The sequence below is a fragment of the Falco biarmicus genome, chromosome 4, assembly GCF_023638135.1.
Source record: "Falco biarmicus isolate bFalBia1 chromosome 4, bFalBia1.pri, whole genome shotgun sequence".
NCBI classification, from domain to species: domain Eukaryota; kingdom Metazoa; phylum Chordata; class Aves; order Falconiformes; family Falconidae; genus Falco; species Falco biarmicus.
In genome coordinates this window covers 107,391,191-107,406,431 of record NC_079291.1, presented here as the reverse complement: position 1 = coordinate 107,406,431, position 15,241 = coordinate 107,391,191, and the positions used below count along the sequence as shown (strand labels likewise).

Here is a 15,241-nt window from a genome sequence, read left to right as displayed (position 1 = left end):
TGCAAGGCGGCTTAGCATAGCAGAAGGTTTTGAGTTTAGGGCCACTGAGTGGGAATCGATCCTCTCAAATCTCTGCGGACCCTGCTCTCAAGTTCATCGCAGTCTCTCTCGTACTGTGGAGCACAACGGGAAAGTCGCGTGTGAGGGGTTTCTCCCAAACCAGGAACCCTCCATTGGCTGGAAGCCTAGCGCCTGCCCTCCTTCCAGCTGGATGGACCTTACACAGCAAAGCCAACCCATCCACCGCAGCGAGGCGGAGGCAGGACGAGGGCCCGATGGCATTCAGTTCACTAGCAGCGCTGGGGGCCACACGGACTGGAATGGCCCGAGGAAGTCTGAAAAGACAAAGATAAACCTTGTGGGCATAACGGTCCTCCCCTCTTATGGAAGGGGACACCAGCTCCCAGGCGTGGGCACGGCTCCCGAAACGAACAGCTCACAGCTTCGCTGCTAACCCCGTGCCCTGCTGCTCTAGATTATCAGAGACTGATTTTCTTCACTTGGGGGTGGGAGCAAAGCACAAACTAAAGATTACTGGGAGGCCTGAGGGCTGTGGGGTTCCCCTCCAGTTTTCAAACACACTCGTGACATCTGAGGTGAAAAAGTGCAAGTTTGCTTATATCACAAATTACCTTTCTGCTTTCTTTTCTACCTGCGGCTCAAACGTGATTTCTTCAAAGCTCCACTACTGCAAACCAGGAGAATGTCCAGAAAGTGTTACCAATTCCTTGAGGAGCGTAATGCGATTGCTTTAGCAAAATATGATCTGGCACTGAAGTGACCTGTCCTTAATTACCCTTGTCTTATTCCCAGCATTACACTCCCAAGAGGTCTGGGCAAGGTGAAATTATGGGGAGGTTTTCCCCCTCCCTTTCCCAGCTCCTTTCTTGTGACTCAAAACATATAAATATATTTCTATTTTTTTTAATTACAGAACAGAAAGTCCTGAAATTTTCAGTTCAGTGAAGCAGTGTCAAGATTGCTGCAGTCTATTCATTTGACTTCCACCAGAGAGATGCTAATCAAAGCCAGACACAGCAAGGCAGATTTCTCCCCCCGCCCCATTTAGAAAAGGGGATGATGAAAAGAGAACAAAACCATCGCAGTAAAGCAGAGTAGGGACATCCCACACAGTCTTGCTGATGTCCCTTAATCTTCTTCTCTAAATATTTCTGGTATTACTCAAATGCCTCTTGATCAAACACAGTCTGTTGTGCCAAACCTGATAGCTGACTGGTAACAGACAAATGCTTGTCAGAGTCTAAAAGGCTGTAAAGTTGTTCACGCATGAGCCAAGCTATAATTAAAGCCATGATTTTGACTCCAAAAGGTTCCTTGGCAAGTTATTATCTCATCAAGCCTTCCGTTAGCACAAAGGTTTAAAACATCAAATGACTACTTAGAAATTACAAGGCATTCACTATTTCAAATTTCCAACAAAAAGGGAGTGTTACCAGTAGTACACATGCAGCTGCAGTTTTTACTGTACCTGAATAACTGTTCTCTCCTACGTAGGAGAGGCCTGGGGAGAGGCAGGAGTGTTAACTACTACGACTACACACAGCCATGCATCCTAAACCTGCTTTCCTGATCTTTAAGTCAAATGAAATGATACAGCCTCAAAACCGAACCTTCTCCTAGTGCCAGCATGGCTCCAGGGCCAGAGGAACACTACGCTATGCAAAGTACCGCAATTGTTCACCTCAACAGAACAAGCGAGGATTAAAATGTTCTTAGAAGTTGATGTAGATGTTGCACGCGCAGGTGGACTGGGATCTGCCCTACTTACCTTCTTCCTTCCTGCTGTTTGATGACTCCCAATTTAATTTTCTCAAGGGAAAAAAAAAAAAAATTGCCTCCCTAAGCACATAAGATGACACACCCTCTGGCTCTACTTCAGCTAGTAGCAGTAGCTATGGCAGCACATTTTGGTGGTATGTGTATCTATATTTTGCTGCTTTGCAGATACAAAAGATCTTTCCCTTTTAGAATTTTTTAAAATGTCATTTGCCACCTGCTGAGCTACTTCCCAGCTGTATATTCAACACAAAACCCATTAGAAGTCATAACAGAAAATGTATTTGTTTTAAAAACACCTTTGAAAGAAAAATAATTGAGCTTTCATACTTTAAAGAAGAATATGAAATTAGCATAAGCCTGTTGTACATTTACACATTCACAGTTTTAAGTGGACAGAAGGCTTTGATGTTGCTGATTTTTTTATGACTAGTAATTCACAACAACAAAAAAAGGAGCTTAAGGAAACATCAACTAGACTTTTAAAAACACCAGCTAAAACAAACATCTACATAGAGGAAATAAATACCCTGAACGTTAAATACAATGATGAGAATTAAAACCCAAACCCTCTAAAACATTCTCTGAAGCCAAGCTATTGAAAAATCTAGCAACGGGTTGTCTCACTTTCAAAAGCTGCATACCACTACAAATGTCAGCTGTGCCTTATTTCTACATACCATTTTATTTAAGCTTTAGTGTATACTATATTAAATAACATTTAGAGCCAAATTCACTACTGAATCAAGATCTGTTCCAGAAAAAAATGCCATGTAACCAAATGCACCTGGGTATAATTATACTTTTTCCCCTCCTCTGCAATCAGTATGAGGACCACATGACAACCTCCAAGAAAGCAAGACAGATGTGATTGAAGGAGGCCTTTTGAAAGGAGCAACAACTATTTTAACTTCTACCTGGAGAGATTAAATTGTCAACCTACATAAGAAAGGAAAATATGGAGTATTAAAATCACGATTTTTCAGCTTTCTTAAACACTGGAAACATCAGAGCAGCAGTCAAAATGACATGTAAATGGGCATTGACTGCGCTTGGCTATAAGGGATAATAGCCACCTCCTATTTCAGACTGAATATCTTAGAAATTGGTATTAAAGACTGAATTTTACCACCTTCCCTCCATCTCCTCCAACCCCTGGTGAAAACCAGCTCATCTGCAGAGAAAGCGACAACTTTGTATTACCAAAGGAGGAACACGGGGAAGAAGATTACGGCACAAATAAAGCTGAATCTCCTGTCACAGGGTGGCCTTCCTCTGGGTTCTGTGGCAAATGCTGCAAAGCCCCACGATGTACCACAGGGCTGTGCTCCTCAGCATGAAGGGGAAGGTTCAGAGCCAGTCTATACATAATTTGGATTTTTAAGTGGAAGAAATGGAAGACTGTTACTAAGGTCTGACAGCAGAAAACAGGCATGCCTTCAGAAACTGGATCGTAACTACGGTCTTACCCAATCTGAGATGGCCTCCTCTGAAGGAACTCACACTGGATGGAATTTTGCATAGCCATATACCCAAATGCATTTGTTTTTAAAAAACTGTTGAAACAGAAGTATTAAAAAGCTTAACCCCACAGAAGCATGCTCCAGGCAGACGAGCCTGCCATGTGCAGTAGCCCAAATGCAGCTGCACCACAACTCAGAAAGACGTGGCTGCAGGACCAAGGCCCTCTGCTACCTCAGCAGCCTTCAGACATTTTTAGGAAGTATACTAAGCCCATCTCTTGCTTTGGTTTGCACAATATAAACCATGCAGATCCACACGCCGGGGATTCTTGAAGAACACATCACTGAAGAACAAGATAAAGCACAAATCCTGAAGAATGCAGAAGAAAGAACACCCCAGATTTAGGCAGTTTATGATTACTGATAAGCCAATTCAGGGGAGTATCTATGGAAACCTTAGCGAAGTGCTAATTTGAAATTACTTCCTCAATATCGTGCAGTGAAAACTCATCCGAGTTGTGTATCTGAAAGGACTAAACGCTGTGGCCTTTACTTGTATAAATAAATCATTGAGATTTTCACTAAGAACAAAGAACAGTTTATAACCAGCTATAGTTTTCCAGAATGCTCATAATCAGCCATGTGTAATCAATATCCATTAGTAAAAGCTATTAAAGAAAATAATCAGACCACAAATCTCTCTCGTAGTTGGAAACATATGGGAAGAACAATCTCCTGCACTGAGATGGAACAATCAGACCGACACTGCTAGGCACTACAGCTCTTCTAAATTTCCACCAATAAAAACCCTGAAGGAGAGATCATAAACTTTTATGAGAAATTCCCTTCCCTTAGAATTCAAAATTAAACTCCTTTCTTACTTAAAGGTTGAAATTAACAATCCTATGCCACTAGATTAGATGCAAGTTTAAAGCTGTCGCACAGGCAGGACATTTTTCGCAGTTCTTCACAGAAGGTGTAGCAAGGGGTGGACGATCTAACACTGAACTCTCCATCCCTCTCCACCCTATACCACTGAAGCTGTGTGTACATGCTTTATTTTTTACTGACTATGAGCCCTGACAGTTCCTATTAACTGCCAAATGAAACCAAGACTCGCCTATATAAAACACTACAGATATAAACAACTGTTGCTGCGGTAATCGCCCACGTAAGGTATTTTGAGGTAACTCACTTGACATTTTGATTATGAGCATACAAGTTAGACAGGAAGACTTGGCATTGCCTCTCCCCTGAATATTTCTACTGCACCCACTACCCTATCACAGAACACCCCTGTGTTGTGCTCCCCTTAGCAGCAGGCATCCAAAGCAAGCACCCCGGCTCACAGAATTCGTGGTGTGGGCACAGCCACCTCGAAAAGTACCTGGGAGGAGGGCGAAGTCACTGCTGCAACCCAGATCCTGGGTCTATCTACAGGGGGCACCTTCACCAAGGTTGAGTCTCAATGTATCCAGCATTACTTCTAGCAGGTATTTTAATTGCCAGGCATTTAGAGCCTAGAGCAGGCACAACAGTGTTAGAAACATGACTACGTGCAAGACATCGCACATGGGGTTTTGTAGCATGTCTGTAAGGTAGCCAAACGCCTTCGTCCTGCCTGGAAGTCTCCTTGCTTTCATGTGGGTGCTGGTGGCCCAGACATTTTTTGCTCCAGACACCGTTCACCATCTCTAGATCTCGCACCAGGAACAGGAGCCAAATACTGTTACTCCCATCTGGGAATCCCATTCTGGAAATTTTCAAGGTCACATTTTCTGTCTGGCTCCTCTGAGCGTTTATCCTACAAGATATTTTTAGAGAAGTTGAATACTTCTACTGTGTGGAGGCCAGTATGAAGACCCTTTAGCTACAATTCTCAGTCCTGTGAGGACTGCAGCATCCTCTGCATGAACTTGAACTCCTTTATATTCTGCAGGCCTTTGATGTCTGTGAACACAAGAATATTCTCCCAGGTGCTTTGGATACTTAGAAAACTGACAGAGCTTGTACCATTCTGAACTGACATGTATTCATTTGAAACACTCTTTCTCGATTAATGAACAATAGCTAGCTGCTAGTTTCTTATGTGTAATCATGGCTTGGTTTCTTTATCACAAGCACTATCTTGTAATTTTAATCTCATGTTACATGCGGTCAGTCTTTCCAGTATGTTCTAACACTTGCCACTTGTCCCCTTCCTGACTTGTTCCAGAGTTTGTGCCTCCCTTTATTTGCAGTTTATGAAACACTGGGACATGGGGATAGCCATTAATTACAACTAGGCACATTTGTTCTCTGATTTTCAAAGCCTTCTGCTTCTACTAGATTTCTGAATTACTGTTCTACCTTTATTTTAGAGGGATGAGAAATGCCTGTTCTCTTACTGTCCTTGCTTGTTCTCAGGTTCTGGAAAAGAAATGGAAAATACATGAACAGCAAAGCTGAGAAACCTGTGAGGAGATAAGATATATCCTAAATCGTCTCAGAACCGCTTTAAGTCTGTCAGAGTTTATTAGGACAAATGCAACCTCATATGAATAGAACTCTTGGGTTTTGTTGCCTGACCTTGAGCAAATAAGCCAGCTTGGCTGTTTTTACTCTATCCACCACAAGAGTTTGGCTGTAACCTGTCACACAGGAGGCACTTCTAGACAGAAGAGATTATGGTGTCCTCCTCCCATGAGTGCACATAGTACTCAACATGCAAATTAAAGAGACAAGAAACTCGCAGGCTGTAACAAAAGACAGAAAACAAGCAGAAAAATAACACTGGGAGAAGAAAGGTGAATAACCATGTTATGCTTCCGTTACGTATGGTTTCTGCTGTTTTCAATATTTAGTGGAATTTTTGGAAGGATGCTTACTCAAATTCTAGCAAATCAAACTCAAGGAAGACCAGCGCAACAAAACAAGATAACCTTTGCTTTTTAAAATGCAAAACTGTGTTTAAACTGCCTTCTCGTCCAGTCCATGACAGGTTTTTCCCAGTGCATTCTTTTCTTGGTGTGAAGTGATGGTCATACTGTCCTGTTCTTCATCTAACCATCCATTAAGGACTTTAACCTGAATTGCTAGTTGATGAATCTATGTACCTGTGCTTCATTATTACTTGCAGCATACTCTGGAAATTGCAGATTCAGAGGTGTTCCCCAAACAGCTAGCAGAAATTATAGTCTTCTTACTCTCTCCTTCCGTACTGAAAAGTTAACCTAAACAAGCCTCAAACTTAAATTCCAAGCTGGATTTTTCTCATCTGTTTTAATACAGTATTTTTGCCCCTGTAATCAATTTTAAGAAACCGAGCTCTAAGGTGCTACCAAGTTTGAATAACGAATTGCTTACATGCAATCTGGAAACATATCTTGACCTACAAAGACAAGGAAACCATGTTTTACTCCCACCCCCAACCATCAGAAAACAGGACATATTCAATTCAGGTTCCCTCAGAGCACTTGGGGGAAGCTCTTTGTCTCGCAAAGAAAGGAATCAGTGTTTCTTCTGACAGTATTTTAGAGGAAGATGAAATAATTTATCACAGATTTGCCATTAACACCCACACACACAAGTAGGGATTTATATTGTTCTGTATATTAAAAAAAATCTTTCCATTTTCTTAACCTAGTTAATGAGAGTTAAAACCAATATATAATTCAAGCCTACCATAAAATGTTTTTGGAAGTTAAATGTTTTTGCCAGGAAAAAACAGTAGCCTTGATTCATACATACTTGAACAAAGACCTGAGTGAAATGAGTTAACTGCAAATATTTGCTCTTTATACTTTTTTGTTATAGAGATGCAATTAAAACCCAAAAGACAGTTCAAACTGAGGGTAAACACTGTATTTTAAAGACTTATTCTGCTTTTTGGAAATTTTCATTGAAGATTTTATTCAAAAACAAATTAGTTATTAGTTTATACTGTCTAAGGTAAAATTCCAATACGAGTGGTTTGTGTGAAGCCATATTTTCATTTGCCAGTTTGCAAGGATTTCTTGTTTAAAATACAGAACAACCCAACCCAGGTATTACTGTAGTTCAATGCTGCAAGTGTACTGTAAAAGTGACTGCTTTCTTTACAACGTTCAGTCGCACCACGTGAACACAAGCTATTTTGTTTTAAATTCCTCAGTAAATACATTCACAACCCTCTCAAAACAGTAACCATAGTAGTGCATGTTGTGCAATGAATTTTGAGAAAGATTATTTTGGGAAATATTCTTTCAAACAGCTGCTACAGATAGCAGGTAAAGTACAGGAGCCAGATGGTATCCATAAAGAGAAAGAAGTACCACTTCATATCTTGTAATAAAACCGAAGGCTGCACCCTAATGAATGTTTGCTGCATCATTGTCAGGCCTTGTTTATTTAAATTTTGCAGCACCCAAGCTGCCCGTTAGCAAGCGCAAACCTATTTGACAAAGTAAATAAAATAAAAATGTTCAGCTTCTCTTTGGATTTTAAATGGAGGGCTGCATCTTCTTTTCCTGGTGAAGAGAGAGTTTACTAACGAATCAAGAAAATGTTTGATTGTAATACAGTGATATGTAAGCACCTATCACAGTCTAATTAAGCAGATAAATTCAATTTTCAGCTCTACAGGGCAGATTTTCATCTGGCTGCCAGTGCTTTCATTCTGTTTGTACATACAACAGGGATAAATGTGTTGATTAAGAAAATCTGGACTTTAACAGACAGCGATTGCATGTATGTCTATACTCCATTATGCATATCTTGATTTATTCCATTGTACGACAGCTTAATTTTAGGTGTATAGTGTTGTCTAGAGTGCTGCCGCAGTCCTTCAGTGCTGGAAGCTGTTAATCTGTGTTTTGCAAGCCTGCCTTTGTCTTCAGGCTGAGGTCTTATTGTATTTTCATTACTTATTAAAAATAGCTGGTACTATTGTCAAGTTAGTGGGATTAACCTACTTTAAAAAGGAAATTATGTCAGTTACTATACTGATGCCCAGTCTTCAACTCTCACATATTGTTACAGCTCTCTTGCACCCTACAAAATGTGCATCTTGCTGTGGACAATACATATCTATGTACAGCAGATACATGCTTCATCCTGCACTCAAACACAACACTGAAACAACCATGGTGGGGTAAAGGCCCGATCACTTGTTATTAACCTCTTGGCCAGAGAAGAAACATGACTTGCTGTAGGGAGTTAATAGGTCCATTAGCAGGTTGTTTGTGACTGTGAAGACAAATCAGGCTGTTACATACTTCTGATATTTGAAACACACCTAAAAATCAGACTCCGGAACAGTTTTTGAGGTTATCTTCACCAAAGCACCTAGGAACACCCCTTCCAAACCTACCTTACCTGAAATTCAGATGAAACAACCACTGACAGCGGAACGCGCTCTGGAGCCAACCAAGCTACCGATCCCCTCTGACCCAAGATCAGGGAGGGAAGGGGTGACAGCACCCTACCTGCAGTAACAGGTCTTGACAGCTATCCTGGCATCTGCAACACCAGGCACACGGGGAGAAAGCAGCAATTCTTCATGCTCCGTGCAACTGCCCCTGTCCTAGGCTAGGTGTGAAATGCAAGGGCCCAGCTGCTTATCTGCCATGCAACCATCAGGAATGCAAGTGCTCACAAGCGGAGGGCTCAGCAGAACATGCACCCACTCACTCCATCCGCAGCTTGAGTCCTCCTTTGCTCTTGGCCTTTTTTTTTTTTTTTTTCACTACAGTTACTAAGTAAAGCGTAAGTTCTGAAATGACAATTGTTCATTTAGGCAGGGGAGTCTGTTGTGCAACCCCAGACAGAGCTCACTCCTGCCTCTGATCACCCCAATCCCTGTGAGAGCTCCAAGACAGAGCTCTTCAGTCTGTTGCTTTCATAAAAACCTTTATTCTGCCTCCAATTTCCCCATGCCATGAAATCCTCATTATTGTCTTCGCAGTAAAAGGACAAGATTGACCTCTAGATAATAAAATACACCAAGAGAAAGGCAGGGAGACAACTACCCCTCTGGCATTTCTGTGACAATTCTTCCTCTCCAAACCAGTCCACTCTCACTTTCACAGAGGCAGGAAAATCAACGTGCAGGGAGAACATACTGCGGTTACATGTAATTTAGACAGCCAGCTATTTGCAGCTAAGAAAAGTAATTGAACGTTAACAGTATGCCTTTTCTCCTTCCTCTCAGCTTCAAGCTGATCTACAACTAACAAAGAGATTGCAATTTCTGCACATTAATTCCACTCCAGAAAAGGAGAGAGAGAACGAGAGAGAGAGAGGAAATAAGTAGGACAGATCCAGACTGTACAGGGTATTCCTTACTTCAGCATAACAAGCTGCCACAATTCAACCTCTGGCATTCCGTGGTATCCATTTCTCCTTTGCATGCTCACCCACATGCACAGATACTGCTGAGAAAGGCTTCCTGGTGATTCAGCCTAAGATTACTCAAGGAACATGAGAGCTGCCACAAAACCACCCCCACAAAAGACCATACAGAAAAGCGTCAGGAATCCCCATAAGCACCCTTGAGATTGCTTACTACGGTACTTTTTAGCTGATGACAGAAAGAAAATCTTTTCTGCTTTGGGTTTTTTTGTTGATTTTGGTTCAAAATCAAGTGTCCAGAGAAGGCAGAGAACAAAGCAGCACATACTACACACATTCTCCCATCGCCCTGGGTTAGCTTAAAAGCAAGTGTCTAGGTTACATTAAACAACATTCTTTACAGTGTCTCTTCTCCATCTTCTTTAGGCAATGCATGGAATATGCAGGCAAATGAGCATTACCAGGAGTGTCTCTCTGAACCCCACCAAGCTGGGACTGACAACTTCTGGATAAACATTTTTCATTTCCTGTTTTCCAGGATCATCTCTGCATAGGGGCTAACTGAACATGCCTTAGTTGTGAAGCAGATCTGGATTTTGCAACATGATATTGCTGCCTTGACATTCCTAAAAAGAAATGCTCAGACTTAAAGAAGAGATCAGTGACAGCAGCAGTAAGCAACATGCAGACCAAAACAGCATTTATCACTTCTACAGCACCTGACATGTCAGCAGGTATTTTTGTCTGTTAACACCACAAAAAGCCCATCTAAGAAGCAGAAGCAATTCCAAAGGCATATGCAACCCAAATGAGCTCACACAGGTAAATGAAATGACAAAGATGCCAACTACAGGACAGACAACCTGAGAATAATAAGATATTTGCCACATCTTTACTTTTTCGTCAGTCACATCTTCATTGCATAATAAATGTTCATTTTGCATTGTTAAATGTCACTCCTCCTCAGAGTTAATGACTTCAAGAATCTCACACCTGAATTAAATAAACACCACCACAACGACTTCTTGTTTTGTAGAAACATTACTGCATGCCTGGCATTATCCTCATCAATCAGAAAACTTACTGCAGACAAACACCGTAAGCAACGAACTTGGAAAAAGGCCCTTCACCCCACCACTCTCTGCATGGGTAGGTGGGCAGGCCATTCAGCTCTTCCCCACACTAGCAAGCAATGACATTTTGCAGGGCTCACACATTCCTTACCTTGTAGCAAACATTGCTCTCAGGGAGGAGAAGGTAGCAGCATCTTCTTTCAAAGCCTTCAGCTCATTTCGCAGCTTCATCATCGTCTCCGTAACCATAGCTTTCTCATTTTCATATTTGCTTTTTAAGTTGGCAAGGGCTACCTCTGCAGTCTATTTACAAAGAAGAACAGAAACATACCAGTTAATGAAACTGCACAAAGTGGCTGGCTAAGAGATTTCTAATCCCTATTCACATAATTAAACATTTACTTTGTACTGGAACGTTAAACTTCTGGTCAACTTTTCTTGCACAGATTAAATAAAACTTCATTTTTGAACACTGGAAACAGATCAGACATATGGATCTCCTACTCCCATTAATCATGCAGCAGCATCTGGGAAGTTACAGAATATATATTTCGTGACACCTATCTCCAACTACTAAAAGAAATTAAACTTTACATACTTCAATACAAAGAACAAAATAGTCATAATCTCTAGATATAAACACATTCATCAACACTTGCATAGTTCTCTAATCCTTACAGAATTTTGCCTATCTTATGTGCAAAAGAAAACTTAAAGTACGTGTATTTCTTTGAAACAACACTACATTTTTTTTTAAAGCCAACTTCCATTCGCACTGCTTTAACTTTAGAGGAGACATGAAGCATGTCATGCGGTGTCTTAATGGCAGTTATTTTCATCTACCGCACTGCTAGTATGTATCAAATAGTACAGCCCAATCCCCAGAGACTCATTTTACTGTTCACCCGTTATTTTGACCATGTTCTTGTATCACGTCCTCATCTTGGACGGCTTTCTTTTGTTTTGTGATTTGAGATAGAAGAGTACGTATGTTTAAGAACATTTTCAAGGGTAAGGCCTAGAATTCTTTCAAGTATAAGGTAAGATTTACCTCTTCATTTTAGGTGTCTTAGATTAATCACAATCTGATATAATTCAGACAGGTAATAGAAGAAAGCTACCTTAAGCTTCATAAGAAGTCTCATGAGTATGTGACAAGCAAAAGTCAGTTAAAGCCCCAGCGCTCAGCTTTACAGTAGGACATGAACAAAACGGCCTGCTTCAAACCAAACAAGTTTGTACCAAACAAGTCCCAGCAACAAAAGCCCCAATGAGTTGAGGGTATGGCAGTATGACTTCAAAGATAAAATTCTCTTGTGTTTGTGACCTAATTCCCTGACACTGTAACATTCACATCTTTAAGACCTGGTTACCTGTTTGTTGGCCTTCAGCACAGTTCTCAGAGTTGCTATCTGTTCTCTCTTGGTGCTCAGCAGGGACTTCAACTTCAGGATTTCCTCCATGAGAGCTTCCTTGTCTTTGTCCACCACTGGCCCCAGTTCTTGAGTGGCAACACGCTGCCTGGACAACTCAGTTGTTCTGTCCACAGCAGCCTGCAGGTGTTTGATCTGATCCCGGATTATAGCAATCAAGTTGTAAATGTTCATTGGTTCCTTACGAGGATCTGACACAGGAGACGGAAGAGATGACACTGGAGATGGACTGCTGTCACCACTTCCACTCTCTGCCTTTCCTAGCTCTATAGTTAACAGCCCTTTAGAAAGAAGGATGGGAGACCTTCTTCCCTTCGTCTCTGGACTACTGCGTCCACCTTTATCTTCCTTGTAGTAATCCAGCATCACTCTGTTTGGAGTTTCGTTGTTGCACATGCAGACATGGTGGTATAAATTGGCCAGTTCTTCACTGAAGGTGACTAGTTCATCTTGGGCCACACTAAGACTGCCCTGTGTTTCTCCAGCAACATCACTGACTTTCTTCAGCTCCTTCTCCAGTCTGGTCACCTGTTCTCTATCATGCCGGCTAGATTTTTCTAGCGAGGTGATCTTTTCAGTGAGAGCTTGGCTCTCCGTCTCGTATCTACTCTTCTCTTCCTCATACTTAGACTCACATTCTTTGTATTTAGCCTTAAGATTTTTGAGCTCTTCTTTTAGGTCACTGATCTCTGCCACAGCCACTTTGTACTTGCACTCCAAGATCTCTGGCCCATTGATGTCAACTTCATAATAGTCTCCATCTTCGTGGCTGTCTCGGTCCTTCTCATTGTCAAGGGCAGACTGACGTTCCTTGCTGACCTGAAGCTTCTTCATCGCGTTCAGGTTTTCTGTGAGTCTGCCAACCTTCTCATGCTGCTCTGAGAGGGCCCCCCGTGTATTTTCCAGTTGCTTCTGAGATTCCTGTAGTGTTGTTAACAAGTTCATCTTTTCTCTTTCCATCTGAAATGCATGAACACAGACATCTACGTAAAGGGAACTTTACCACTTAAGTGGTTTTATTACAAAAGACAGCAATTTAGCCAAGGTCCGTATGTTTACAGAAATCCAATCACTTGCACGTTATGGGAAAAGGCAATTTAATGTATTCTAAAACTACCTCAAGCACAGTGTTCCTTGCCAATTCTTTCTCATTTCCACTTCAAAATGCAAGTTTTCACACATTTCTTGCATAGCTGATGGTTTCGTGAAAACATCCTTTCAGCTGGAGATAAGCTAAATTTTACTGATATCTTGCAAATTATCAAGTTAATATTAGAAAACATGCAGCTAGTCTATAGTGGAAGCTTGGAGCTTCGTGAAAGACTCAGAAATGCTGAAACTTCTAAAGTTTCTCCTCTGAATATTCTCATTCTAAAAAAATCCAGCTACTTGTTCCACAAAGGCTTTTGGTTACAGAACACTTAAGAAATGCTTACTAAAGTAACTTTAAAATATTTCTAGGCAACACAAATATGTACCTTCTTTCAAACTCTTCAACCTTTGAATAGCACAAATATAACACAGAAATGCTTGGTACTGATTAAAACTTCATGTTCTTTGAATTACAGAAAACAGTTATGGTGTACAAAACTCCTTTTGATGAAAATAACTGGAGTAACTATCAGTTTTGAATAAAACACTATATTTCTTGCTAGTGACATAATGAAGTAGACAGAGCATGTCCTGCACAGACGATGCATTACAACTTTCCTACAAACATAGGACATGACTAGCTTTTTTTTTTTTAAAAAAAAAAAAAAAAGCAAGCTGTAGTTTTCCACTAACAAACATTTCACATCCTCAAATTCTAAATCAATCAGAGCCTTTACAAATATAGTTTATACTGTATAGTGGTCACATGAGATGTTGAAAAGACTGAGATTACAACCCAAAAACTCTAGCAGCTATCTAGAAGTACACGATTTAGGAAACCCATTCACCTGTACAAGCTGTTGTTTCAGCTTCTGGATTTCAGAAATGTTTAATTCACTCAGCAGATCTGAAACCAGACTGGGGGCTGGAGGGAAGCTTTCATTTTTCTTGGGCGTTGATGTATTATTCTTGCCATTGCTGAGTTTGCTGAGGCAGTTTTGTTCAAATCCATTCATGATTTCATCATTATTGGGCTCTGTGGCTTCATCACTGAACTTCAGTCCATCCAAAGAGATGTTCAGGTGGCTGTTGTACATGGAGTCATTAATGTTCATGTAGTGAGAGAGCTCCTTACGAAGATTGTTCTTCTGCTCTCTCTCTGTCTTCAGCGTCTCTAAGGCCTCCTCAAGCTGGCGTTCGGAGATCTCCTTCAGCCGTATGGCATCTTCTAGCTGGCTGTTGAGAAATTCTGTTTCCTCTTCGAGCCTTTTGATTTCATGTTTCAGGCCTTCAAACTCCACCTGGAGATACACAAATGGAGAGGAAAAAAAATCCCTAATGAAAATGCCCGCCTGCAAGGCACCAAGTCATTTTACTTTTGAATGTATGATTTCACAAAATATGGTGAGACTAAACTATTTTTTTTTTCAGTTCCAGAGTCTAGCTTTGGCACTATGACTGTGAACACTGCTTACATAATTTACCTTCAGAGACTATGGGACAAAATTTCTATGCAAACTGTCAAATGAGCTGATCTACTCCAGCCTAATTAAGACAGGTGGAAGATAGAGCGGCACCACAAAACGGGCTTTCCTAACACATTATGCATTCTCTGATTAAAAAATTCCCTGGCCAACCTTCCCACAAATTCAAGCTCAACATTCCCAAAATCCAGCTTTGCAAAGTTATGCTTCTGATGCTCTGCTGCACTGCTGTTAGAATGTGCGCCACTGGGCTTAAAACTGTGGGGATGCACCTAGCAATCAAATTCTGCTTTTATAAATTCAAAATAAAAGGTTTTATCATTTCAGCACATCTCAGGAGCTACAATTCAGACCCTACACCTCACCAGCTCACAGTCACAGTCTGCTACAGTTTGAAGGCCGGCATGCTGCAAGTTTTTACCTATAAAACTGTATTTTTTTAAACCTCTCTTGCACTGAAATTAGGAACACCAATGATTAGTATAAAATTTTGAATCCACTGAGGGGGAACCCCCACCCCCCTGAGAGAATATCTTTTCCTTACCTTGAAAGAAAGGAAAACTTGCCACGTGATATATGACTCTATTTAT

The 15,241-nt window shown here is 41.0% G+C and overlaps 1 protein-coding gene across 8 annotated transcripts in view; it reads right to left on the bottom strand.

Moving 5' to 3' along the window:
• The window catches only part of BICD2 (BICD cargo adaptor 2), a 96,345-nt gene that overhangs the window by 6,899 nt on the left and 74,205 nt on the right, over nucleotides 1-15,241 (bottom strand). For all 8 annotated transcript variants that reach the window (XR_008821348.1, XM_056335476.1, XM_056335478.1 and 5 more), the window contains exons 4-6: nucleotides 14,016-14,468; nucleotides 12,016-13,035; nucleotides 10,794-10,945 (exon numbers count right to left, since the gene is read on the bottom strand). Coding sequence is in view for 7 of the 8 variants with exons in the window: in XM_056335476.1 (XP_056191451.1) it covers nucleotides 10,794-10,945; nucleotides 12,016-13,035; nucleotides 14,016-14,468 (1,625 nt within the window). In the remaining variant the exon portion in view is untranslated. The remainder of the gene's footprint in view (nucleotides 1-10,793; nucleotides 10,946-12,015; nucleotides 13,036-14,015; nucleotides 14,469-15,241) is intronic.